Below are 27,710 nucleotides of genomic sequence, written 5' to 3'. Positions count from 1 at the left end.
TGCGAGCAGGATTTTTTTTTCTCCAACATAAACGCTTTGTTTTTAAAATTATTATTATACAATTAACTGAACACATTTTGCCTTTTGTTGAGAATGAATTGATTTTCAAGGTGAGGTCTTGGGAAATAGAATGATTTTGGTGAATTCAAATTGGAAATTGGCTAATGCAGGAAGACACAGATAATGGGCAACAGATAATGTGCTGCCTTAAATGAATAATACTGGGAGCTGAGAAAAATCCATTTTCCATGGGGGATAGACACGTTTCACCTCCTGCATTGTCTCTGACTTATCACTATACACTTATGGCACTCTGCAGTCTTGACAAACACAAATCACAGTACATGCTTACTCTGATCACTTTCTTTTTCTTTCTTTCTTTTTCTTTTCTTTTCTTTTTTTTTTTTTTTAAATAATATACAATGATCATCAAACACAAAGCAAGGCTGAACATTACCAAATGCCTGACTTCCAATCTGGGTCTTTCCAAGAATGCCCACTCTTAGCAATCCATGTGAATATTTTTATTTTCAACAGAAGGAGGCAAGAAATGACCACACTTGGGTTGCTATTGGAAGAACAATAACCAAAAACATGTTTTCCCACTGGCAACCGGTTTTCACTACAGTAGCAGGGAAGCACTGGGCAGCCTCAGTTTCCCTCGGGATTGCTCGATTCCAAGTCTCGCAAATATGAATCAATTATGTTTGGAGGCACACCTTGCAAAAGGAGCCTGCAGAAGGAAAGGCCACCTATAAAGGAGGAGAAAAGAAAAGAGTTCAGAATATCTGAGAGAGACGGGTCTACTTTATTGATTGGGGGGCTAGCTCCCGGGACAAGGAGGGACAAAGAGCCTTTCAGGCTCTCCTGAGGCATCTTCTGACTTAAGTGCATTTAAGGAAGGGAAACAGCCGGCATTTTGGAGGAAGAGGCAAGTTTCAGCACTCTGGATGCCCAATATGTTCAAATTTGGTGTTGATTTCAAAATACTGACTCTTCCTTTAGCACAGATGTGATGTGAGTGGACAAGCCAAACAGTGGAGTGAAGTCACCTGGACTGTGGGTGAGAACCAACACCTATTTTTGCTTTTTTTTGAGGGGGGGTAATTAAGTGGGGAGAGTGAAGGATGGAGGGCTCCACCTGTGATTTCATCAGTGTAAGGCACTCCTTCTGGTTCTACTTCTAGCAACTGAGAGGCAGTGACTTGCCCAAGATCAAACGGTTAGTGATGGAGATCAGACCTTGGGTCCCCCTTTCTAGTCATTCATATAGCATACTGCCTCTACTAGCCTAACCTTCAGTCTTCTAATTAAATGGATAGGATTCTGACCCAAAAATAAGGGGAAGGAATAATGGAACATTATTATAAGCTATTGTAAGCTAACCAGAATATCTTATTATTTGTTATAAGCTAATCAGAATATTTTATTATCTATTATAAGCTAACCAGAATATTTTATTATCTATTATAAGTGGATAGAATTCTGACCCAGAAAACAAAGGAAGGAATAATGGGACATTATTATAAGCTATTATAAGCTAATCAGAATATCTTATTATCTATTATAATTGGGTAGAATTCTGACCCAGAAAATGAGGGAAAGGAATGGGACATTATTATAAGCTATTGTAAGCTAACCAGAATATCTTATTATCTATTATAAGTGGATAGATTCTAACCCAGAAAACAAGGGAAAGGAATAATGGGACATTATTATAACCTATTGTAAGCTAACCAGAATATCTTATTATTTATTATAAGTGGATAGGATTCTGACCCCAGAAAACTAAGGGACAAATAATGGGACATTATTATATGCCATTATAAGTTAACCAGAATATGTTATTATCTATTACAAACTATTATAAGCTAACCAGAATATCCTTTTTTGGAGGGTCAGTGTGGGGAAGATAATCATATCTCATTGAAAAACAACAGGGCTGCTCTAGTACTTGGTGTGAAGAGTCAGCTATTCTGCTTCATGTATTTTGTATCCAAAATTAAAACTGTTGTTCTTGCTTATGCTATGATTTGAAAATATATATTATGTGCAAAACAAATCTAGCTTTATCTATAACACCCCCTTCATGCAAGGTCCTGGAAATATCTTAGATAAATTTATGTAAGGACACAAATCTCTATATTCCTCTCAGTCACATGGAAATATTTAAAGCAGGGGTCCTCAAACTATGGCCCACGGGCTAGATGCAGCAGCTGAGGACGTTTATCCCCCTCACCCAGGGCTATGAAGTTTCTTTATTTAAAGGTCCAGAAAACAAAGTTTGTTTTACTATAGTCCGGCCCTCCAACAGTCTGAGGGACAGTGAACTGGCCCCCTATTTAAAAAGTTTGAGGATCCCCAAAGAGCCTGGTAGTGCTTGTTAGAGACATGGAAAGGGTTTCTTACATCCTTAAAAGTTAAAGTTAAGGCCAGATGGTCCCAAACCTTCTTCCTAAAATTTGGGTATTTAATACTGCTCATACGTTCAAACTTCACCGTGCAGTTTATCGAGCTAATTCACAAATTTATCTTAAAGCAGCGGTGTCAGACTCAAAAAGAGGAGCTCTTACTCCATATATAAGAATTCCGTGGATCCCTTGTACTTACCTTGCTTCCACTTTTTTAAAAAAAATTAATTAAGTCTTTTCTGAAGGAACCTTTTGGAACAACCTACCCAAATCTCTAACAAAAGTGCAATTCAGACAAAAGCAGCATGCTGTTTGACATTCTTTGACAACCTCCCCGATGCAAGTCTCAGAAAACCATTCTTTTCTTAAAATGAAAAAAAAAATCCAATCAAGTCTCAGAGGAGATGCTGCCCTTTGTTTCTGGGTCCATTCCTTGATGCAATTAGGGGTGGGATGCTGCCCCAGGGGCTCCAGCTCCATTCAAGGCTCATGCTCGATCTTGAGACTTAAGCAGTTTCTTAGAAGGCTGGGTTATAGTGATGGGTGAGTCCTAGGGGTTAATTCCAAAGTTTCTGAAATTCCCATTTAAACTACTCCGTTAGTGATTAAGGACATACTATTTTCATTAGGTCACATAATGAAAATCACGCCATACTCCACAGGCTCCGTATGGCTTATGACAGTCATAAGCTTCATAGGCCGAGACCGTATGAAAGCTTACCTGAGACGACAATCTACATTCAAAAATCCTTACTGCCCTACAACTAAGGAAGAGAGAGAGAGAGAGAAGTTATAGCATTAATAAAGGGCCGACTCCAAGGGGGATGACTTGTTGAATAAAATTATTTTCACAGTTATAGTAGATGAGGAGATGATTTAATGAATCCTTAGTCATGTAAAAGATGTAGAAAATAGAAGCGAATGGAAAATAAAAGGCAGGATCCAGTACCACTTCAAAAGGGCTCATTAATATGTGAAAGCTTTATTAATAGGCAGGACCGAGAGAGATTGACTCCCGGTCTTCGGCCTTAGCGGATGGTAGAGCCAACCAGATTGTGCGATGGATGTTTATGGGAATAGCTTCCAAACCATAAGCTTAAAAAGAAACGACAACATATATATATGGCGTTTTTCAACAAAAGAAAAACACAGACATAGCACGATGATACATATATATATGCTGAAACTCCAAAAGGCAAAATTATTAAGTCAATCTAAGTTAGCCTGCTGGGCCCTACTGGACAATTACATTCCTTGAGTTTGTTAGATAAAGTCTCACATTTTAAATGGGAAGATCCAAAGGAACAGAAGCCCTTAGCATAAATGCAATCTAGAGGAGCAGAGTGTGTTGAACATTGCTCGCTCGGTCTAATGTGATCGGAATGAATGTATGTGATGTAATACTTAGATTGTAAATTCCTTGACCACAAGGACAATTTAATTTTTGCCTTTGTATCTCCTGTTGACTGGTTGATTATGGGATCATAGACTTGGAACTGGAAAGGATCCCTGAGTCTAAAGAGTTATTTAACAGATGAAGAAATCTGCCCAGAGTCATAGAATTAGTGGATAGGATTTGAACTCGGGTTTTACCGAGTAGGATTTGAACTCAGATCTTACTGACTCAAAGTGCAGAACTTGACTTACTGTACTATCTAGTTGCCTTTATTGATTCTAATTCAGAAAATATATTTTAAAAGATACTTTCAATTTCCTACTATTTTGGAGGTTTATAAATATTATTTCTGAATGTTCATAATCAATCAGGAAACATTTATTAAGCACCAACTATATGCCAGGCGTTGTGCTAAGTGATGGGGATACACAAGAAAAATTTATTACGACCTCTACGTCTAAGGAGGTCACAGACCTCTCAGACCAAATCTTAGTAGAGGCTTTCAGAATGGGAAGAATTGAACATAAAAATGTGTTTGTACTTATATAAACACACATATATAAGTACATTGAAGGTCTTTTAGAGGAGTTCACTCCGTATCTCCCAAGTGAGGAGACTGTATGATGCTCAATCAGATTATGTGACTTATCCCTACATTTTTTTCCTTCAGCTGCTCTGCTTCATGTATTTTGTATGCAAAATTAAAACTGTTGTTCTTGCTTATGCTATGGTTTCAAAATATATATTATGTGTAAAATGAATCTAGCTTTATATGGAGCTAATTCACCAACTTATCTTAAGCAGTGGTGTCAAACTCAAAAAGAGGGGCTCTTATTCCTTATATAAGAATTCCCATGGGCTGCAAATTGATTTGATTTGAAAATGTGATAATATCTATGTTTTCTTGTATTTTTATTTATTTTGCTAAATTTTTCTCAATTGCATTTTAATCTGGTTCAGCTATATTTGAAAGTGTTGTAGGGCCACATGTTTGACATCTCTGGCCAAAAGGACAGGAGTCTAAGGTCTATGAAGTTGTTATTTTTCTGGTCCCCAAGCTTATCGTGGTCTTGTTTAAAATAAGATGCTTCGTAATTGTTATTTTGTGGCATGTTACATCACCTGACTTTCTACCTGATCACTTCTCTCTTCTGTTACTTCACTGTTCTTGAATAATTTGGCCTTCCTCGCTCATGGCATAGCCGTTGTATGCCATGAGTACTTATGAGGATAGTCAAAAAGCAGAAAGAAAGGCAAGCTTTACATGCAAAATGCATTTTCATGTAAAATAGGAATGGAATGGAAAGTAATATCCAGTGGGATATGAATTTTTTAAACCTGTTGTTGCCCCGCCAAGAAGACTGGTTGTCCTGGGGTAATTAATCCTTGATATATCACTGCAGAATTAGAATAGTGGGACTGGTTTTTATTTATTCTCAATCGACATTCTTACCTTTTTTTTTTTTCATTTTAAACAGTTTAACTCTGTTTCAAACAGCTATTGCCTTCAGAACCAACAATGTTTTCCAAGCTATCAAAATTCACATGACATTCTCATGAATTCACTGATTAATACATGATTTCCTAACAACAAAATGCTTATTTAAAATTCAAATGGCAAAGCATTAGGAGTTTCCCATGTTTAATACCCCCAAGATAACATTTTTCTAAACCATTTGTATGATATTATAATTTTATATGACTAGCAGATTTTACCAAATTTCAAAACATGGTATAGAGGAATTATTTTTTAGAAGGCGCCTTGCAAATTTCCATATAGACACTGTCATTGCATTAAAAATAATAATGTTGAATATCTGTTGAAATTGACAGCTGAAATGATATCAGTTGAAATGCCAGATGCAGTATTTTTAATAATTGGTTGTTTGGTTTGAATCCAAAATTTGACTGGGTCAAGAAAGCAAGCAGGAAAAATATTGGAATGACTATCACACATGTAAAACTGTTAACAGGCAATATGTCTTTATATTTGATTTGAAAGTCACCTATTCAGAAAAAAATAATTCCTGCTAAATATTTACAGTGAATATAAATTATACTATATAATAAAAGACACAATAATTAGACAGAAAAAAGAAAAGCTTAAAAAGTTCTAAAAACAATTCTTTTTTAAAGGCACATATACAATTATCTGCCATATTTACTCATTTGACTCTGTGAAGATCCTTATGTTAGTTTTTCGTTTTAAAAAGTTCAGTTTCATAATAAAAATCTCTTGAGCATTTGTTCTTTGAATTTCAGACATTAAAAGGGAACTTTTTTCATGAGTAAATAAGATTAAAATCAGCCCAGGAATAGGCACAAACATCTAGAGCTACAAAGTAGTTTAAAGGTCTCACTCCCCCCACATCCCCATTTTTCTGAGAAGAAAACTCAGACTAGTCTTAGATTAAGTGCCCAGGATCACACAAGTACTCAATATCAGAAGCAGGCTTTGAACTTAGGTCTTTGGGACTCCAAGTTCACGTCCTATCTCCTAGATTAGATCCCCTTTAGAGAAACATAAGAAAACTCATATAACTTGAGAATTTGCTGCAATGAGAGCAAGAAAGGATGCTTTAGGATCAAGCGAGATGTTCTAGTCATGGTCATCCTATTGGTGGGAAGGGGTCAATGGAAACTTAAAACACACTCTAGTTTCCAGGAGCTTTAATAGCATAAAGGTGGTAACCCTTATGCTATGTCCCAAGGGTAAACAAAAATACTCATACTTACTCCCGTATTTTTTGTTTCCCCAAAGAGTGCTCAGGGCATTGGAGTCACAGAGGCTACATTGAATGGACGGACAAAGAATAACCATGATTTGGCAAGGCTTGCCAAGGAAATCTGCAGCCCATAAATCCTTAAGCATCCCCATGGCTTAAAATGCATTTTTAAAAAAGTAATGTCTTTAAAAACAAATACAAATAAAAATCATCAACAGAACATAAGTTCTAGATGACATCCCATATGTATATTGCATTATTTTTACGTATTCTTCTAAATGACAATAGTATTTATCCAAGTATAGATTATATTCTTATATAATCTCTCCTCTTGAACCACTATTTCATCAGATAATTTCACTCTGGTTGCATTTTTTTATGTATTTTTTAAAATGACAATAGTATTTACCCAAGTATAGATTAAATTCTTATATAATCTTTCCTCTTAAACCACTATTTCATCAAATAATTTCACTCTGGTTGCATTTTTTATGTACTTTTTAGTATGACAATAGCATTTACTCAAACATAGATTATATTCTTATATAATTTCTCCTCTTGAACCACTATTTCACTAAATAATTTCTCTGGTTGCATTTTTATGTAGTTTTCAATATGGCAATCATATTTACCCAAGTATAGATTAAATTCTTATATAATCTCTCCTCTTAAACCACTATTTCATTAGATAATTTCACTTCTGTTGCATTTTTTATGTAGTTTTCAGTATGACTATAGCATTTACCCAAATATAGATTATATTCTTATATAATTTCTCCTTTTTAACCATTATTTCATCAGATAATTTCACTTCTTTGAGGCTCTTTAGCCTCCGAGACCAATTGCTTCCTTAGGATGTTATCACTCTTGTTTCATTTATACTCACCAAACTGTTCTCACCTTGGCATCCCCCTGGCATTAGTCACTGTACCTTAAGTAGACAAAACTTATACAGGATAATACAGACCCGTTCTACATGATTACATTTATTCAAATGTATGATATCAGACTGAGGGGAGACGTAAAAGTTTGCGCCCTCCTCATTTTAAACACTATAAGCTTATTTATTGTCTATGGACTTTATAGAGAGGATTGCAAAACAAAAGAGCAGGATCTAGTTCACTTTGGCTCCCAAAGAAGGATTTTAGAACTCCTACCTTTCACCTCCAGCTTGCATTCAATCTCCACTGTCCCCAGGTCATTGACTGCTTTGCAGCAGTAGGTCCCTCCATCATAGGGGCTGGGCTTACGAATCTCCAAAGTACAGACTCCTTGGTTACTGAACATCCTATATCTCGGGTCATTCACAATGGCAACTTTGTTTTTCATCCAGGTTATTTTGGGCTATAATTATGTTAGGAAGGAGAAGAAAAGGGAAGAGAATGAATTACAAAAAGTTTAGAAGAAGAGCAAAAAAGTCATTGAAAATAAGTTGTATTGATGGTTTTTCATTTTAAGTCAGTCATTTCCTTAATGTCATTTCCACTCCTGACACTGAACCTTCCTTTTTTACAAAGAAAAACATTTGAGCAAGACCAACAGTCACAAATCTCAACAAGGTAGGCAACTGCCCCTACCTGGAGTCCCCCATCTCTCTATAAAGATGTTTACATCATCTGTTTTCTTGGACCACATTTGGTCATCATGAGTAGTCAGTATTCAACTGCTTTTCAGTGTGTAACATAGAATTTCAAGGGAAGATTTATAGGGAAAGAAGAAAAAGGATTTCACACGAACAACAATTGTTGCAGTTTTAATTTACTTCTACTATTTGTGCAGAAAATGCTTGAGCCCTTGAGCTCTTGAGAAAGCCCTTGACCCCTTGAGAAAAAAGACAGATTTATTCAGAATTATTTTGCTAGGGATCTGTGGTGGCCATACTAACTCATCCATCATATCTTAGAAGCTTTTGCAGACATTTCCAGGAAAGCATCACTGCTGACTAGTTTTTCCTCCTCTTCTTATCCAAAGTTTTGTTTCTCTAGCACGTTATGGCTTACAAAGTATTTCAAGCCTCATAACCAGTCTGAGAGGTTGGGAGTCCAAAGACTGATCTCATTTTTCACTTGAGGGAACTGAGCCCCAGACTCATTAAGTGACTTAGTTTAAGCAGCTAAGAGCTTGCATCTGGCTTCAGATTCTAACTCCAAGCCAGTGTCTCTGAGTGCACTCTCATTCTGTGACTTCTTGGAAGGATATTCCTTTTTTCCCAGCAGTCTCCTCCGGGCCTCTGGAAGTTGGTCTCAGGTCAGACTTGGCTCTGTTACAGCCAAACTACACTCACTATCTACTATCACAGAGCTAGGAAGCAAGTCCAGATGAGATTCAAATCCAGGACCCTCGATAACAAAACAAATGTTTTCCCCTTTACACTATCCTGCCATCTCTAGCTCTCAGTTAAAAATACCCACCCCAAGCCTCCTGGCTCTCTTGACAAAAGCCAGTCCTGAGAGTTGAAGAAACATTAGCACCCCCATTATCACTAGGGAAGAGAGAAAATAGCATTTCAAAGGCTAACATACTGTTTGTCTCCCTAACAATATAGATGGCAAACATAAACAGTATTCACAGGCCCATCCTGCTTGATAGGAATTAGTTTCTGGCAAAACAAAACAAATGGAAAGTGTCTTTCATGAATTTCAGGGGAAGCTAATTCAGAGGAACAACAAAGCATCTTATTGATTCGTGGGCTCATCATAATCACATAGATGAACAGCTGGAAGGGACTTTGGGGGTCCTTATTTTAGAGATCAGGAAACTGAGGCCCCGGGAGGTAAGGCGACTTCAAAGACTCATTAGTCCAACTAGTCTTTTCTTACAGATGAAAATAAGGGTTTGGGGGCAGCTAAGTGGGGCAGTGGATAGAGCACCAGTCTTGAAGTCAGGAGGACCTGATCTCAAATTGAGCCTCAGACACTTCCTGTGTGTGTGAACAAGTCACTAAACCCCAATTGCCTCAGCAAAAAAAAAAAAAAAAAAAAAAAAAAAAAAAAAAAAAAAAAAAAAAAAAAATTAAAAATTAAGAATAAATGATTTGCCCAAGGTGACATGGGTAAGTGTCAGAGGTGGGAATTGAACCCAGGACCTCTCAATCCAGAACTGCTGCTCTTTCCATTGTGCCACACAGAATTTATTCTTAAATAGAGGCTTTTGTGAGACAACGTTTGTCTGCGCAGGTCCGGCTTGTCTTGGGCTGAATTGCTCTTCCATAGAGCGTAGCCCAGGGACTATCCAATCGTACCTTTGGATTCCCTCTTACGCTGCAGTTCAGGGTTGCATTGTAGCCTGCTATGGCGTACGTGTTCACCAAAGGCTGGGTGAACATTGGGGCTTCAGTGAAATCAAAGTCATCATACACAGGGTTTTTGTAGACTTTTCCTATGGAGAAAAACAACCATCAATGAAATAGCCTTAAAAAGGGATCATTTGGGGCACACTTTCCAAACTGCCCATTTTCTACCCTCCTAGAAGCTTGGCAAACACTGGCTGGGACCCGTCCAACCGGTCTTCAAGCTCTCTGTATGAATGAATACATGTATGAGTCCAATGCCCATGAATCCCCTCTGATGCTTCTTATCCTCTGATGCTTCTTATCCCCTCTCCTTCTTTTGACCAAGAAGCTATTCAATCAGGGATTCACTGAACAGGACAGAAGTCACTTTTCAAATCAAAATATGATTAGGAGTCACTTCTCCTTTCTACAGTCCTCATGTCTAGGAAGAGATCAGATGGTGGGATCTGACGGCTGGGGAGGGATCTCATGAGGAACAGATTTATTTAAAGAAGGAAGGGATCTTGGTGACCGGGTGATCCCTGGCTCACCGACTGAGAAGGGAAAGGGAACCTACAAGTCCTCTCGATGAGAAAACTGAGGTTAGGCAGACTGGTCCAAAGTCACACAGATGATATTTTGAATTTTTTTCAGAAGCGCTTCCCCAAAATCATGCTGGGAAGAAGTCAGAAGTGATGTAGCTTCTCTGAGGATAACTCTAGTGTTCTTTCTTCTACAGAAAACTCTTCTAATCAAGCAGCCAATAAAACAACAAGCATTTATTTTGTACCAAGCACTGGAGAGATAAAACCAAAGCTGTCACAGTCCCTGCCCTCAAGAGCTTCCAAGCTAAAGACCGTTTTCAGAATGCCCAAATTCAATCTTCCATCTCCTCCCTGTCAAGCGAGTTAGGGTTTGTTTCATAAGCATCCCGAACATCAAGACGCCTTATTTAATGAAACAAATCAATCTTCTTCCTTTTTTCCCTTGGCACTTGAATTGGACTAAATGACCAGAAATTGGAAGGGTAATTTTAGGGTCATATTTTAAAGCAAAGTGATTGAGAATTAATATTGGTTTTTAAAACTACTTTTAGTAACTCTGAAAATTTACTTTGTTAATTTAATATGTCTGAACATTTAGTTTTTCCCCCTTTTCTTGGAGTGCCTATTTGCAACCAAAGTTCCAAAGGACCATAGTTCTCCAACTCACCATCCTTGGCGATCACCGCGCTCTCTTTTGTCATTGTTGCTTCCTCACTCAGGCCACACATGTTTTCAGCAAATACTCGGAAGTAATACTCGTTTCCTATGACAAGCTCCGTGATGGTAGCATTAGTCCTGTGGTAGTGCTCAATGACAGTGAACCATTCCTGAAAAACAGCCCACACACAGTAGAGTGAAATTCAGTCCTTCAGAGCAAGCTTGGTTTCCTCCTTTTAAAAAACAATTTTTTTTTTGGTCTTTGTTATATGGTACAGTCAAAAAACACAAAGCATAAAGTCTCATGAACTGGGTCCAGGTACCAACTCTGCTACTTGGTGTTCAACAAAATTTTAGTAATATAATTTTAAGTTATAATAGCAACAACTAACATAGCATGTTAAGGTTTGCAAAGCATCCTGGATGTAGAATGATCCTCACAGAAACTGTGGGACTGGTAGTTTTTCAGATGAGGAAACAGAAGATCAAGGTTAAAAGCTGGAACAGCTAGCAATTGTAAGAGCCAGGATGTGACCATCTACCAATAAATTATGCTACTTCTTATTACCAACTTATCTGTCTCTGGAAGCCAATTATGATAGATCACTAGAGAAAAATAGTCATCACTCACAGTAACAAATTAGCCTAATTACAATATTGATTAGTGAATAGCAGTAGCAGTATTGAAATAACCATTATTTTTAATTATCTTCAACATTCAAAGAATGTTTAAATTTAGCATGACTTGTAGAATACATACATCCTGTCATTCACATTTAGTGCAGCTGAGGGAGAAAAAACTACATGTATGTGTGTGTGTGTATATATATATATATATATATATATATATATATATATATATATATGTATTTTAAAGACAAAAAGACAATATATATATATGTAATATTTTTTTTACGTGGATCACAATTTCCTTCTTTGCAATTTTGGCATTTTAAGTGAGAAAAAGACCATTTAAGTCAAATTGCCATTTTATCAAGTATAGTGAAATGAATTCATATAAGATCCAGGCTCTGAAGAATGTTGTTTCTCAATAAACTGGGACTGGACCCAAAGTGATTGAGCAAAACTCTACCCCAAGAATTAAAAGAGGTAGCTTGATTAGCTTGATATGCCTCCTGGCTTTCTAGGTAATTAGTAATCCCCCCTTCCCTTTATCTATTCACTCTCTCTTTTCTCCTTCTTCTATTCCCTACTGTCCCCAATCCCAAATGACTAAACGATGGCCCTTTTATGTGCGGTTAAGTTTACTGGCTGGTCTTACTCCAACAAAGGAGTAACTGTCTTTCTCAGGGTCACACAGGATTTGACTCTGACCTCCTCCTCTCTCCATTGTACCAACCCACCAGCCACCCAAAATGACACAATACTCCATATGTGACAGAGCAGAGCAGAACTATCACCTGTAGACTCCCAAAGATTATCGCTGCCCTGGTCTCTTGTGCTGGAATAGAGATCCTACACCGCCTGGGCTAGGAATTCTTTGTTTTTCTTGTGTCATGGATTCACCCCTTGGGCAGTGTCTGTGAAGCCTTTGGGCCCCTTCTCAGAATTGTAATTTTAGTAGTACAAAGGAAGCCAGAGTTATTAAAATTTTTTAAAAGTTCACAAAATTGTACATAAAAGCACATTGTGGAATGATTAATTATGACTGACAACTCTTCTCAGTCACACAATGATCCCAGACAATTCCCAAAGACCCGTGATGGAAAATGCTTTCTAAATCTAGAGAAAGAACTATGAGTTTTTATGCAGACCAAAGTATGCTATTTCTACTTTCTTTTGTCTCTTTGTTGTTTTTCCTTTTATTCTGTTTCTTCTTTCATAACATGACTAATGTGGAAATATTTAACACAATTGCACATATATAACCTACCTCAGACTGCTTGCTGTCTTGGGGAACAGAGAGGGAAGGGAAGAAGGGAAAAAAATTGGAACCGAAATCTTATAAAAAATGAATGTTGAAAATGATATTTGTGTGGAATGGAAAGAAATAAAATATTATTTACATTTAAAAAACACAAGTTTACAAAATCCCAGATGAAGGACTCCTGGCCTGGATGATGCAATGGGAACAGCTGTAGATGGCTATCAATTGCAGTAAAGGTTCTCAGGGTCATGGTTATGGAGAAGGGAAGGCTACTGAAAACACAGTAGGTTCATATTTTTTTGGATCGTGTTACCAGCTCTGTATTCAAGTGTTCTGAGGATCAACATTTAGAATCAGCTTTGGAGATGTCTTTTCACTATTTTTGAACTTGTGATTTCTGGCACAGCCCTTAGGTCTTAGGAAGTCTTAGATGCTCAGACACATACCTCATAAGTAATCCATCTGCCCAACTCCCTGGAGGCCCATGTTTTGATGAAAGATAATACTCTAGATACCAAATCTGATCAAATTATGTAATATCTATCCAGAAAAAAGAAAAGAATTTGAAATATAAAAATAATCTGCTCAGAGAAGCCTGAAATTCTTGAGATCTGCTTCTTTCTTTGGTTTAAGATTCTAGATTTAGAGCTAGAGGGGGTCCTTCAAAGTCATCCAGTCACTTCATCTTACAGATAAGGAAACTGAGGCACAGAATGCTGAAGTGACAACCTAAGTTAGCCAGATAGAGTTATAGCCAAGATTTAAACCCATTCCCCTGCCTCCAAATTCAGCTCTCCTTCCATATCACATTCACACTTTCCTTTCCAGTTTTCTTCTTATCTCCTTCTAGGCCTTTGATTTAGTTTTTTTATTTTAATTAGTTAAATTTTAATTTTAATTTAGTTAAATTTAATTTAGTGGTCACCCTGTGATCAGTCTGCTGAGGAGTCCCTCCACAGTTAGCTAGGTTTATCCATGTACAATGGATTTAAGATAAAGGAATTACAAATCTAGAGCTGGAAGAGATCTAGTCCAATTCTCTCATTTTACAGAGGAGGAAACTGAGGCACAGAAAGGTTAAATGAAATGCCTAGGGTGCTGGCAAGCATCTGTTCTGGAGGTCACAGCAAACATTCTATCCCCTCTATGCTTCGTACGGGACATTGGGGTGCTATGCTGGAGAGATCATAGCTCTGAAATCAGAGGTTCCTGGGTGACCTGGGAACGAGGCCCTGAGCCTCCATGGGTCTCAGTTTCCTTCTCTGTAAAATGGGACTCATAACAGTCTTTGCAGTCTGGGCTTCTTGGGAGGCAGCGGCTGATGGCCTCAAAAGGGGTTCAGAGTCGCCTGACTCTGTCAGCTCCATCCCAGGGATGAAGGGTCTCCTCTTATGACATGGGGAATTAAGCTGCTTCCAGTCTCAAGCCTGGTCACAGACACTTTGGAGACTCCTTCTCAGAACAGGGGGCTGTGAGAATTCAAAACTCCCTGCTGGGAGCTAACTTTCAGGGTCCTGGAGGGGCCTTTTCATATTGAAGAGTCTGGGAGAGCTGATGTTGAAACCCAAGAACCTGGCAGTGGGCAGTGGCTTGGACTAGATCACCGCTCCTTTCTCTTCCAAGCCTGAGGTAGTGATACAAGAAAGGCAAATACTGAAAGAAAGGGCAGCAAAAAGGCTTTAGGTTCTGTCCTCATTAGCTTGGATGAGGAATGGGGTGAATTAGACAAGGTCCGGCCCTAGTGCCAGTGAATAAGCCTATGAATCATCAATTTACAGCGGCCCCTTCTGTTTTTATCTATGTAAAGCTCAACCAACATTTATTTTGCACCCTCTCCCCAAATTACTTTGTATTTATTTTTCCTTTTTTGGGGGGTATTTGTATTTGTGTACGTTTTTGTATTCTGATAGTAAACTGAAAGCTTCTCGAGGTCAGGGATTATTTTGTCTTTTCATACCCAGCATCCAGTAAAACCTAGTTTTTGCACTGAATTGGGATCATTCTGAAAATATATCATAAAACTAACTTTGACCCAGTGGTCTCATTGTTGAGATCTATCCCAAAGATATGATGAAAAGGAAATAGAGAATATCTCTGTACAAAAATATTTATAGCTGCTCAAGTATCATGGGAAAAAAACCCAGAAAGTATCTGAATTTCAAGGACTAAAAAAAATGGTTGAAAAGGTAAATAATGGACCATATTAATGTGGTCCTAAAGGCATGGACATGATGGAACTGTCAAAATGGGGATAATGCAGGGCACCCACAGAGATAGGGAATGAGGCTGTGAAGGGATGCAAAGGAAGATCAATGGGACTGTGGCAACACAGATACTGATAAAGGCATTAAAAAAAAGAAAAACCAGACTAACGGTAATGAGGTTTCAGATGGGAGGAAGAGATAGGGTGCAAACCTATTTTTAAGCTGATCCTTGGTTAGATTGTCTTAATTGTGTTCAAATGCACTGTTTCCTGCCCCTCACCCCTCACTTCTCCCTTTCTGGCCAGAGGTTGCCTGGGTGGTGGAAGCCCTGCTGGATCTGAAGGCAGGAAGACCTGGGTGAGAATCCCACCTTGGACACTTTCCTATCCCTGTCACTTAATTTCTATGAGGATCTCAAGAGATGTCTTTAGAGTTAGCTTCTCACTTAAATCCTGTCATTCCTTCCTAATTTCATTTTTTACAGCAGCTATAAAACTTCTCTTCCCTTCTCACGCCTCCCATATTCCACCTCTTACTTTATTTTCAGTGAGCTCTCTCTTCTCTCTCCTTCATCTCACTAGAGTGCTCTCCTCCTTCTCCTTCTCCTAATTCCTGATAATGGGGTATCCCTCTCTCTTTCAAGCAGGCATCTCTATCCACACTCTCCTGATTTCACCCCCTTGGTCACTTGCACTTCTCTCTAACCTCCAGCTTCTAGCTATGGTTCCTTCCTTGCTGCCTTCAAAGATCCCTAAATTTTAACCTTAGAAAATTTTACCAGACTCTATCATCCTAATTCTCTCAAAAAAAAAAATTATAAATTTTTTTTCCAAAAAAGCCTTTTTTTCAAAACACATGCATAGATAATTTTTTAACCCTTACAAAACCCAGCCTATTCTCCAAACAGGTGCCAAATACAATTTCCTTGTATGCATATCTGACAAATTGTTCCCCTGCTCAAGACCCGGTCTCTTGCTCTGTTCAGTTTTTAGAGTCCCTTTCCCAAATCTCTCTTTCCAGCATCTTGGAATCAGTTCTCCTCCTCTACTCTTGGGTGCAGCCAAACTGGCCTTCTCCGTGATCCACAGACAAAACATTCTCTCATTTCTCTCCTTGCCTTTGAATTGGTCCCATACTTGGAGTGCCCTCCCTCCTCACCTTTGCCTCCTAGAATCAAGTCCTACTTCCTAATCCCTTTCCTAATCTCCCAGGCTACCAGCACCATCCTCTCTAACTACTTTGGAGGTTTTGTATTTATTCTCCCTTTATTTATTCTGTGTGGACTTCTACATGGCTTGTTGTCTCCCCTCTTAAAGCAAAAGTTCCTTGAAAATAAAGATTGCTTCTTCATTTGTATTATGGCTTGTTGTCTCCCCTCTTAAAGCAAAAGTTCCTTGAAAATAAAGATTGCTTCTTCATTTGTATTTGTATTTTCAATTCCTATCTAGGACAGTCTTTGTCATGCAGCTGATGATCAATAAATGCTTGTTGATTGATTTATTTACCCATACAAATAAATATATATGCATATATTCCATATGTACATATATTAATGTATATATTAATATATGAATATATGTGAATATATTTATATATATGAAATAAGATATTATAAATTTGAAATAAAAAAATATTTTCCTTGCTCCTTCAGAGGGAATAAAAACTTACCATGCTTTTTTTGTCAGCTTTTTGGATTGTGTACCCTGTAATGGCAGCATTTCCATCATCCTTTGGTGGTGTCCATACTAAGGCAGCATTTTCTCCCCACACATCTTCAATCTTTACAGTTTGGGGTGGGCCAGGACGATCTGGGAAAATGAAAAGCACAATGTTACAGTAGTGCAATTCTCTACCTCTCTCTTTCTTCTTCTCTCTCTCTCTCTCTTTTTCTCTCTTCTCTCTGTCTGTCTCTCTCCCTTCCTCCCTCTCTCTCTGTCTCTGTCTCTCTCTCTTCTTTCTTCTCTCTCCCCACCCCTCTCTCTCTCTCTCTCTCTTCTCTTTTCTCTCTCTCTCCTGCTCTCTCTTTCTGTCTCTTTCTATGTGTGTGTGTATACACATATATGTATATTTGTTTATATATATAAATACATGTATATTTGTCAGAAAAACATTTCTGAACTCCTTTCTTCCCACTTTGAGTAGTACATAATCTGGCTGCTCACAATTTGCTTTTTTGGGGAAAAAATGTGCTTTCTTTTACAACAAGGTTATGATATATCAAAAAAACATGTTACAACCTCAAAGTTCTTCTTCATTCTTTTCTTCAACCAGAAAAGTATGGTTAATATCATGGATTTAAATAAACTAACATCAAAGTGCTGACTTTTGCCATATGAAATTATTACTTTTGATGCAGGAGAAGAGTGGTCAAAAGATGAATTAGAAGTTCAAATGAGAATTATTTACTTCTTCTATTCTTTTTTTTCTTTTTGTTATTGAAGGTTTTTATTTTTTTATCCCCCCTTTTAAAAATCTTTTTATTTTCAAAACATATGCAAGGATAACCTCCTTCTGTTATTCTTGAAAACATTTTTTGACCTTGCCAAAATGATAGATAGAAGTAGGAGGGACTTTGGGAAGCCATCTCTTCCATTTCCCCATGTTTAGAAATGATGATGATTTATGGATTGTGAAGAATTTTCCAAATTTTGGTTAGTGTTAGAGATTAGCATTCTAGAAGAGTATTAGAACAGTAAGGAAGGCAGGGCAGTTGGGCTGTTGAGGCTGCAGTAGCTCTGAGGATAGCTTTAGAAATATCAATAAACCATTCCTATAAGTGCTGATATTGATTGGCTACCAATAGGTTCCAGGCCAAGTCCCATTTGGTCATTGTTGGGATCCTAATGGACTCAGATTGAATGTAAATAGCAATTATTTCTGCTTTGACTGGAAACCCTGAACGTCTTCCCTTTTAGATTTATTTATCTATCTATTTGAGGTTTTGTTTTATTTTGTTTTGTTATTTTTGACTAGGTAAGAGAGGAGATTCTTTGCCTCAATTGCAGTCTATTTGGTACAGCCTCAATCAAACTAAGACCATAGCTTTAAAAAGTCAAAGTCTCCCACTGCATCCAGGGCCATCTCCAGTCATCCTGATCTAAATCTGGTCATTGGACCTGAGGCTCTGGAGGGGAAAGTGAGGCAGGTGACTCTATACATCCCTCCCTCATTTAAATCCGATTAATTTGAATGTCACGGCACTTTCTCCCTAATGTCATGATCCTCTTTGAAAATGAAGGATCAATAATAAACTGTGATATATATCTGCTCGCCAGTAATGAAAATCTTGAGAATATACATAAAACTGCTTAGAAATAGTAGCTTTCCTCTAGAATTGTGCTATTGGCAACAACTGTAAATCATTTAGCAGTTGGAGAAGTCTCATGCTGTTTAGTAATTTTCAATTGTGTCCAATTCTCTCAATCCCATTTGGGGTTTTCTTGGCAGAGATATAGAACGTTTGCCATTTCTTTCTCCACCTCATTTTACAGATGAAGAAACTTAATCAAAAAAATTAAGGGACTTGCCCAGAGTCACAGCTAGTAAGTGTCTGAAGCCAGTTTTAAATTCAGGGATATGAATTTTCCTGACTCTTAGCCCAGCACCCTATGCACTGGGCCACCATAGCCTTTCAGAAGGAATTTTTTTTGCAAGATGAAAAAATATTTTGTAATGTGAAAAATTGGGAGGTAGGTAGAAAGGGAAGGAGAAATTCATCTGATTTTTAAATTTTGGAATTTTGTGCAACTGCTTTTCTGAAATGGGGAATAGCAGTATTATTTTTTTAACTTTATTTCTACATTTGCTATAATCAATGGCAAAATTAGAGCTCTTTATTGCTTTGACAAAAATATTCTAATTTTCTTTCTTTGAACCTACCAACTATCTGAATATCTATTGAGGCACTGTCCACATATTTGTCCACTTTCACTTCCAGATCATATTTCCCTGAGTGACTTCTTTCTGCTTTTCTGATAAATATGATTGTATCCGTTTCAGAGTTGCGTATGTTTATTTGGTTCTTATCTATATCAACACCATCCTTCTTCCAAGTTAATTCTGGCCTTGGTTTTCCCTGAAAAGAAAGGAAAAAAAAACTCGAGGTAAAACAAGAAAGCTATTTAACTGGATTGTGTTCTTTGAGAATACACAAAAGGGTCACACAACTTGTAAAGATCAATGGCAGGGTTTGCATCCAAGTCCTCCTGAGTCAAGGAATTATTTTCTGTATTTTCTGGGGCAGCAGCAATAAAAATGGTCAATACATTTAAATCAATGCAGAAGGGCTTACTCTGATGGTTGACTATAGAAGAACAAGTTCCTGGGAGTCTCATTACCCTTTCATGAAGGCACAGTTGCTGGCAAGGTTGGGGGTTGGCGCTAAGTAGAAATTGATTTTAATTTCATGAGCCATATAAAATTTGGTGGGTCAAAGTGATTTCTGAAAATGTTTTTGAAACTATATCTAGGCATATGATTATATATATATATATGAGTCATCTAAAATTCCTGATTATAATTTTAATGTATTAATCTTAGCCTAAGACCAAGAAGCCCTTTCAATAGCATAGAACATTATTTTCTGAATGCTGAGATCATTCAAAAGAAGGACAGGTTTCTAAAAATCATACAGTTAGAAAGGATCTTAAAAGGTTATTTTTCCCCCAGGGATCCCCTCCTTCCTTTTCCCCTTCCCTCCAACTTTAAAGTAAGACTAGACCTTATTCATCTTAGACAGAAAAGCCATTTTTCTTGATTCTCTCAGCTTTGTCAAATCATTGTTTAATGATCTTCCCTTTCAGAAAGCACTCCCTTTTGGCTAATCTAAACCCTACTATTACCCCATCCCCATTTCCTAACATCTCAGACCAATACTCTTAGAAGAGAGAAAAAACTTCCACATCATTGTCACCTGGAAAGGAATGACAAGATTCACAGCTTCTCCAACTCTTCGAATATAAGTTTGCTTCAGATGTCGAGGGATGCGAATCTTTGGCGGTTCTAATAGAAGAAAGAACATTTTTGAGCTGTCAGATTTTCCCCAAATTATGTGGGAATAAGCATTCATAACAAAGAAAAATAGCAAACTTCATGGGGTCACAAATGGAGAGATTTTCCAGGGACCAGCTCTGTGAAGTTAGTGGTTGGTTCATTGAGGCCATGTTTAGTCAAAGCATTTTCTTTAGATAAAAATATTCTGAGACCAAGCAGAACAAAGATTTTCAACATGACAATCCTTGAAAGTGACTTTCTGATTTCCACTAAATATTTCCTTTCCTAATATCCAGTTCTCTCACCATCTTACTCTTCTTCTCCAGTGTTTCTCCAGCTAACAATATCCTTCCTAAGAGAGAGAGCTCAGAACTGGACAAAATACTGATGGAATCCGAACAAGAAGAATGCAATAGGACTATTTATCTATCACTTGCCTCAATGAACACATGATTTAAATTTATGTGGGAGTCTTCCCTATGTTGATCCACTAGAGAAGAACTATTTTACATATATTCAAGACATTCTACTAGGTATTTAAAAAATGATTATTTCTTTTAACATTTAAAAAAAAAAAACCTGAGTTCTAAATTCTCTCCCTTCTTCCTGACTCTCTTCCATCTATTGAGAAAGAAAGCAACTCGATGTCAATTTTACATATGAAAGCTTCATTTGGTCTTTTAATATCCTTGTGCCAGCTGTTAATGACTCTCCTTATCCAACAATTAGATTTTTTTTAATATGCTGACTCATATGGAACTAAAAGGCCACCGAAAAACCCAGATCTTTTTCATTCAGGACTAGTGTTCTTTCAGCTTGAATAAACATTGATGGATGATTCTTTGACTTCTAACTCCTGGGAATTATTAGTAAATATCATTTAAGGAGATTTAATGAGAAGATTCAATATGGTGAAAGGAAAGGAACAGGGGATGGAACAGTACAGAAATTTAAAAAAAGTTATAACTTACCAATAATTTCCTTGACTAAGATTGGTTGTCCATAATATTTAGGTTCACTGGCACCAGCAGCATTCACAGCTTTTACTCTCACAAAGATTTTTGCATCCGTTGGAAGACCAGTAATGGTGAATTTAGTTTTGTCAGTCAGTTCTGTGTTGGCCACTATCCAGTCCTCCGCTATTAAGCAAAAAAGAAAGAAAAAAGAAAGAAAAAAGAAGGGAAAATTCTCCAGTTATTCTCATGTAATATTTAACCTGAAATCTTAAGACAGTAGAAACCCAAAATTGTATTTCATTATCAATAATGAAATTGGGGCATGAGACTTTGGGTTCAAACTCAAGAGAAAATGACTAGATGTTTTTCACAACTTAACAGAAAATGTCATCAAATTTGTTTAATTTTGGGAGCTCAAATAAATATTGACAGGAATTTCTGTGATTTCTGAATACCCTCTAAGTTTTTGACTATAAATTATTAATATGCAACTATATTAATAGCTGTGCTTCAAGAGCAGAAAGTAAGCTCTGTGAAGGCAAAGGCTATTTTGTTTTTTTCTTTATATTCCCAGCCATGTACAGTGCTTTGCACATAGTAGTCACTTAATAAATGCTTGATGAAATTTTTATTTCATTGGTGTGAGAAAAATTTCCAAGTCCCAGATGGTCACTGAGAATTAATATATCCAAAACAATTTAGTACCTCAGGCCAACATGGCACCTTATTTAGGCTGACTCTTGGAAGATAGAAACAGATAGAACCTAAAACCAGTCCTGTCCTCAATGTTTTTCCAGTTTAATAGGTCCTGCCAGAACTGGCTAGCATAACATTTGATGACCTTAGAATCAAGTCTATCACACCAGAAGGGGATATTATGTACTAGAGTGTGTTCCAATAGTCGTCTCTTTGTGGCTCAATAATAGCTGATATAAGCTTTCCACTTAGCCATTTGTATTCATAAAAATTCAGAAAGCAATAAAAAGGTCCTAATATGGATAATGAAGGTATCAGCGTAACTTAGTTATAAATAGTTGTCTACATTTCATCTCTGCAAGTTAATCATTGAGACTCAGATATTAGGATAGGGAACGAGATTGAAGACTGATGTACGGCTATCGGTGAAATTTGGTCCATTGGCCAGAAAGCTAATTTGTTATTTGTTATAATTCACTTTTAAAGCTAGATAGGACCTTAAAGATTTCCAAGGCTAGGTGAGATGTTACCTGCCTAAGGTCACCCAGTTAGAAAGTTGAAGAGCCAGAATTTGAACCCAAAGCCCAAATATTTTGAGGTTCCCCTGTTCCATCCCTCATCCCACCCCCCAGCACCTGGCCCATCCTTATCCACAGGATACAGGCTAGGTAAGGATGGTTACAGACATTCTAGTGTCTATATTGTTTTTTGTAGTTATGTTTCCATTGGCTGCATAAGGATTGGGGTTAGGAAGACTTAGTTCCCTAAACTTTTCCTCTGATTTGTAGGGGCTCCTTTAGGTGGGGATGACAAAGAGAGGGGCAGTTAATCTCACTATTAGCCATGAGATATTCCCAGGCATCTATACCATAGAGTAAAAAAGAAGCTTTATACTTTCACGGAATACTGTACCTGAGAGATCATACGCAGCCTCCCCCTTTTCATCAGACTCTTTTGCCGATGTACCTTGTAAGAGGTCATCATTAAAATTAATCCAAGACACCCACTTTCACACAAAGAGGAGTATTGTATCAGTAGTTAGCATTCTCTGTTAGTAAGTAATGCAAAGTGTGCACAGATATCCATCTTCAGGAAAGTGGTCAGGAGAGAGACACCAACAAGTTTCTAGTAGAGTTCTTCTGAGGTCAAGTCTCCTATCCAGTGGGTGACCCCTCAGGCTTGCCTACTCATGGCCATGCTGAGCCCAAGGCCCCAGTCCCAGTGAAGAAGGGGAGGAGAGACAGAAAAGTAAAGAGCAGAAGATGGGAGACTGAGGTACCTCCAAGTGTATAGAGGAAGACATAAGAAGGTCATCAACAGACTGAAGGGGAAGAGGGATCCAGGTAAGGGGGGAATGAGTCTCCCCAGCCTCCCCAGCCATTATTTGTAATCGCATATTCATCCCTATTTTTTGTTCTAGATCTTTTCTTGTATTCTGTATCAATAATAATAATAATAATAAATAATGACAGGGAAAACAGATTGGAACTGGTATTTTGCTCACATAAAGACCTTCTAGACCTTTATTCTAGACCTTACCTTGTATTCTGTATCAATAATAATAATAAATAATGATAGAGAAAACAAATTAGAACTGATATTTCAATCATAATCAGTGTGCATCAGAGACTGGACTTAGATCCTTGCTTTGAGGCTGTCTCTATTCACTATTCCACACTGCTTTTCAGTAAGAATTGGACTGAACATTCATAGAGTGCTTTAAAGTTTGCAAAGAGTATTTTGAAAATACAGATTTCAGGGAAGGAGAGACCTCCTTGGTCTTAGTACAGAAGTTCAGCCCATGGGAGATCTACTCCTTTCCCTAGTCTGAAACTCCCTGCCTAAACTCCTAGTTCTCTCTTCTTTCTAGGGATGCCAGGGGGCCAATAGGTGGTCATAGGAAAACAATACAGGCTCATGGAACAACTCCCCCAGCTCCCTAAGGACCACACAGTCCTTCTTCTGTGGTTTTTCCAAGGATTCTCTCAGATCCCAGTGTCAAAGAGTTAAGCTATAGGCCTTCATTTGCAACCCACCATTAAATAATGACAGAGGATCTCTACTTTTATGGAATAATGTTGGAGCCTTAAAAGGATGGACAGCACCCCAGATTATATAGCAAGCAGTGGTTGGCTGCCCTTGGCCAGGAATTCTCTTGTTGAGCTGATTGATATTCCCAAGGAAGCAACTGAATTCTCAGTTCTTATATTCCAGTTGGGAGAATGGAAAAAGGATGGTTTAATTGATGTCCCGGAGACTTGAAGAAATGAGAATTATAAGGAGAAGGGAATATAGCTCTAAAGGGAGAAGGACCCAGAGACAAGGATTTTCTTGCAGCTGAGACAGAGAAGTAGAGTCCTAAAAGAAAGAGATTGCACCAACTGCCTGTTTAGTGGGTCTTTTAGATTCTTGATGACCAGAAAGAGGAGGGAATCAAATGAAGAGAGAGTGAAAATAAAGACTGAAAAGAAAACAAAGGAGAAATGATAAAGTTAACAATAAAGGGCAGGGGAGAAAGGAACAAGAGGAAGTAGAATTGAAATGAAGTTTGAGGAGGAAGGGATATTAAAATCCCCAATTCACTTTAAAGAAGAATAAGAAAGTGTTGAGAGTAGTTGGATGGTGAGAAAAGGGAACAGACACCATATAATACAGACAGGGAGACCAGAGACAACGGAAAGAGGAAAAAGAAAACGTGTAGAAAAAAGAATAAAATACAACAGGCATAAACAATAGAAAGGCAGAGCCAGAAATAACACACCATTTTATAAAGAAAGGTTTCTCTTATAGAATAAAATCTGACATTTCCCAAAAGCATTAAAACATTATAGAAAAATTAGTTTGGAGGAACACAGCCATTGAGAGACTGAAGAACAGGGCAGCCAAATAGAGAAAGAAAAGACCACGAGAAGAAAATAGAAAGATAAAGACGTTAAACTTTCAAAGACAGTTGATTCCAAAGTCATGTTATGGGGGGCAAAATAGATACATAATAATGACTGTGTACATATACATATGTATATATGGGCATATATATGCATATGTATCTACACAGATCACACGCAAAATTATGTAAAATACATTCCATTGTATTTTATCTAAAGGTGGGTAACATCAAAATGACAGCCAGCTATCATTTTGTGGCATCTTCTTACATTTTAAACCTATCGGAAAGAAAAGAGTAAAGAATTTGCTCCGTTTCATACAACACAAACATTGATGTGGTCAATGGCCACATCAGACATAAGACTGAACAATTCTGTACGGTTCATTGTTGATATTATAATTAATGGGGGAGGAGGAAGTTTGGGGTTATCTGAAATGCTGCAAGAATTGGAATTTCAGTATGTCAACCCTCAAGAAATCAGGTCACCCAAAGCATCTCGTGAGCATTTATAAAGCGATGGTGGCTTGGGGTGCGGGATGGAGTATTCTAAGCTGTGGTCTCCCACCCTTCTTGGGCACTTTCCCATAGTTTCCCCCCATTCATTCGGGATGACATCTTCTATTTGGAAGAATTGGGGCAGATTTCAGGGTGATAAGCACATGACAGCTGAAACCAGATTGTCTGTGACTTCATCTCATTTCCATCTGTTCTTCCATCCTGACCAGAGATGACAGTTTCCAGGAGATGGGGATTTCTTCATGAAGTTTCTGAGCACAAGACTTTTCTTCTCTGTAAGTCTCTATCCAACCCCCCGCCCCGAATCTTTGATTCCAAAATCCTTCTCATCTGATGGGTTTTAAGATTCTTGGGTCCAGGAGCTATTCAAAGAAGGTGAATTTTAAACATGGTGAAGGGGAATCTCATTTCTTCTGTTTCTGTGGAAAAGTTAGTAGGCTTCTCTGATGAGATACTTACCTAAGATCTCCTAGAATGAAGATGGAAGCTAGAAGGAGGCTAGATTTGCTTACCCATTTTTAACTATGGGACCCCCTTGATTTCTGTATTTGACTTTCATGTCTGTAGCTTTGACTCTTGACAAGGATTCAGTCAAGAAATAAGGAAACTTTACTTCTGTATCATACCTTTTAGGGCTGTAGGAAATGCTATGGTTTGTGTTTTTCCAATCATGTGTCACAGTGGGCCTTGCCTCTTAGTTCTGTGTTCCTCTTTGTCCCCATCCTTTCCTCCTCCTGACTCCTTCTCTCTCCCCTCCTGTTCTTAACGGTGATTTCTATCCCCAAGTCATGGGTCAAGACTGTCACAAGACTGTCAACTTCACATAATGAGAAAGAGCTTTTGAAAAAAAAATTGTTCTTTTTATTTCCTTATGTTTGTTTATTCTGTGAAGGGCAGAGGAAGCTCAGCTCAGTGTGAAGTCTCTGCGCATGAGTCAGTGGCTCAACAGCTTGGAGTAGTACTAAGGGTGGAGAGTTAGGCTAATATAGCTCATCTCTTAGGATCATAGATTTGGAGCTGGAAAACCTTGAAGGTAAACCAGTCCAGTCTCTTCATTTTACAGATAAGAAAACTGAGGCTCAAAGAAAAGAATGACTTGCCTAACTACACAAGTAGTAATGAGCAGAAACAGGATTCAAATCTAGGTCATTTATTTTTAAATCCAAAGCTCTTTCCCTGTACCATTGTAGGATTGTTAAATCCATTCATCCTAAACAAATACTGGTTGTCTTGTGGAAGAACCAATTCCGTTAATAAAAGGACTATGAGTCCCAAAGCTGTGTTTTAGGGACCTTTGTGTGTCTCAGCAGAGGTGCTTGCTAGGAAAAGGCTTAGTGGGGGGTGTCAGCTAATCAGCATAGGAGGGCTAATTAAGAATGTACCCAGAGGAACTAAATTTTATTCCTTATCATTTGTTTTGTTCTTAAGAAGTTTGTTTTTAGTGTGAAAGAGATGACTTCCCAAGGAAGGGACAAAACATGGTGAGAAATGTCTCCTTAATGATTGCTGTTGTTGTAAGCCCTAGAAAGATAATTTGGTAATTGTTACTTACTTCCTTCAAAGCAATACTCTACTACATAGCCATCTAAACCTGCTGCACCAATCTGGTCTGGGGGTCTCCATTTCATCGTCACCGTGCTGTCAGTTACGGAGTCAATAGCCAGAAGAGTAGGTGGGCTGGTTACAGCTTTAAAAAAAGAAAAGAAAGGAAAAATAAGTCATGAAAGATCAGAGAATCATAGGATTTTTTTTTGTCAGAAGAGACTTTACCTGGTCCACCTCTTCCCTACCAGAAAGAAATCCCCATGACAATATACCTGAGAAGTGCTCATCCAACTTTTGCCTATAATAGGGAAGACTTTAAAAACCATTTTGTACAAGATTTCTCCACAGTGGACAAAAATGGAGGCTTTCTCCAACCTCCACTACTCTCTGAGGCTGACCATTCCATTTGTGAGCATCTGTGATTTTTGGTCACATTTTCCCAACACAACACCCAAGTTTGCCTCTTGGTAATTCCTCCGATTACTCTTGGCCCTCGGGTCAAACAGAACAAGTTTGATCCCCCTTCTATATGCCAGCTCTTCTAATATTTGAGGATAGTTGTAGATATCCCCTCTCACTCCTTCTATCAAGTCTAAACACATCTATTTACTTTAACCAATCCTCAAAAGGCTATCATATCAAGGTTTTCCCCATTCTGGATGCCATTGTAAATTTTTTTTCAAGGTCATCAATGTCTTCCCTAAACTGTAGTGCCCAGGATTAAAAATAATCTCTAGAAATGTTCTAACCAAAGCATAAATGGCAGGGAACTATAATTTCCTGATTCATGAAAAAAGCGGTTCTTTGAAATATAATTCTTACAACTTTCTACGAAGAATTGGCAAGAGTACAAAGGGAAATGAAGGCTTGGGGAGGACGTGATTGCTGTGCTCAGATATTTCTAAGGCCCTCATGTTTAAGAAAGAGCAGAGCTGTTTTGTTTGGCACTGGAGGAGAAAAGTAGGACAAATGGATAGATAGTAGAGAGAAGTCTATTCCAGCTCAATTTGAGGAAGACTA

At 37.9% G+C, this 27,710-nt stretch overlaps 1 protein-coding gene across 6 annotated transcripts in view; it reads right to left on the bottom strand.

The window, feature by feature from the left end:
- MYBPC1 (myosin binding protein C1) overlaps positions 1 to 27,710 on the bottom strand; it is a 108,347-nt gene continuing 80,637 nt past the window's right edge. For 2 of the 6 annotated variants that reach the window (XM_052001839.1, XM_052001843.1), the window contains 10 exons: positions 26,698 to 26,832; positions 22,655 to 22,708; positions 21,062 to 21,229; positions 20,011 to 20,099; positions 18,978 to 19,173; positions 16,767 to 16,906; positions 11,017 to 11,176; positions 9,775 to 9,911; positions 7,691 to 7,877; positions 1 to 752 (listed from right to left, as the gene is read on the bottom strand). In XM_052001839.1, coding sequence (XP_051857799.1) covers positions 652 to 752; positions 7,691 to 7,877; positions 9,775 to 9,911; positions 11,017 to 11,176; positions 16,767 to 16,906; positions 18,978 to 19,173; positions 20,011 to 20,099; positions 21,062 to 21,229; positions 22,655 to 22,708; positions 26,698 to 26,832 — 1,367 coding nt within the window. In that variant the 3' untranslated portion in view covers positions 1 to 651. Of the gene's footprint in view, positions 753 to 3,132; positions 3,176 to 5,145; positions 5,205 to 7,690; positions 7,878 to 9,774; positions 9,912 to 11,016; positions 11,177 to 16,766; positions 16,907 to 18,977; positions 19,174 to 20,010; positions 20,100 to 21,061; positions 21,230 to 22,654; positions 22,709 to 26,697; positions 26,833 to 27,710 lie in introns of all 6 variants that reach the window. The other 4 variants (XM_052001840.1, XM_052001844.1, XM_052001845.1 and 1 more) reach the window with 4 other exon arrangements.

Source organism: Antechinus flavipes, chromosome 5 (genome assembly GCF_016432865.1).
Source record: "Antechinus flavipes isolate AdamAnt ecotype Samford, QLD, Australia chromosome 5, AdamAnt_v2, whole genome shotgun sequence".
Lineage (NCBI taxonomy): Eukaryota > Metazoa > Chordata > Mammalia > Dasyuromorphia > Dasyuridae > Antechinus > Antechinus flavipes.
The sequence above is the reverse complement of the archived record's forward strand: the minus strand, read 5'-3'. Positions and strand labels throughout refer to the sequence as shown.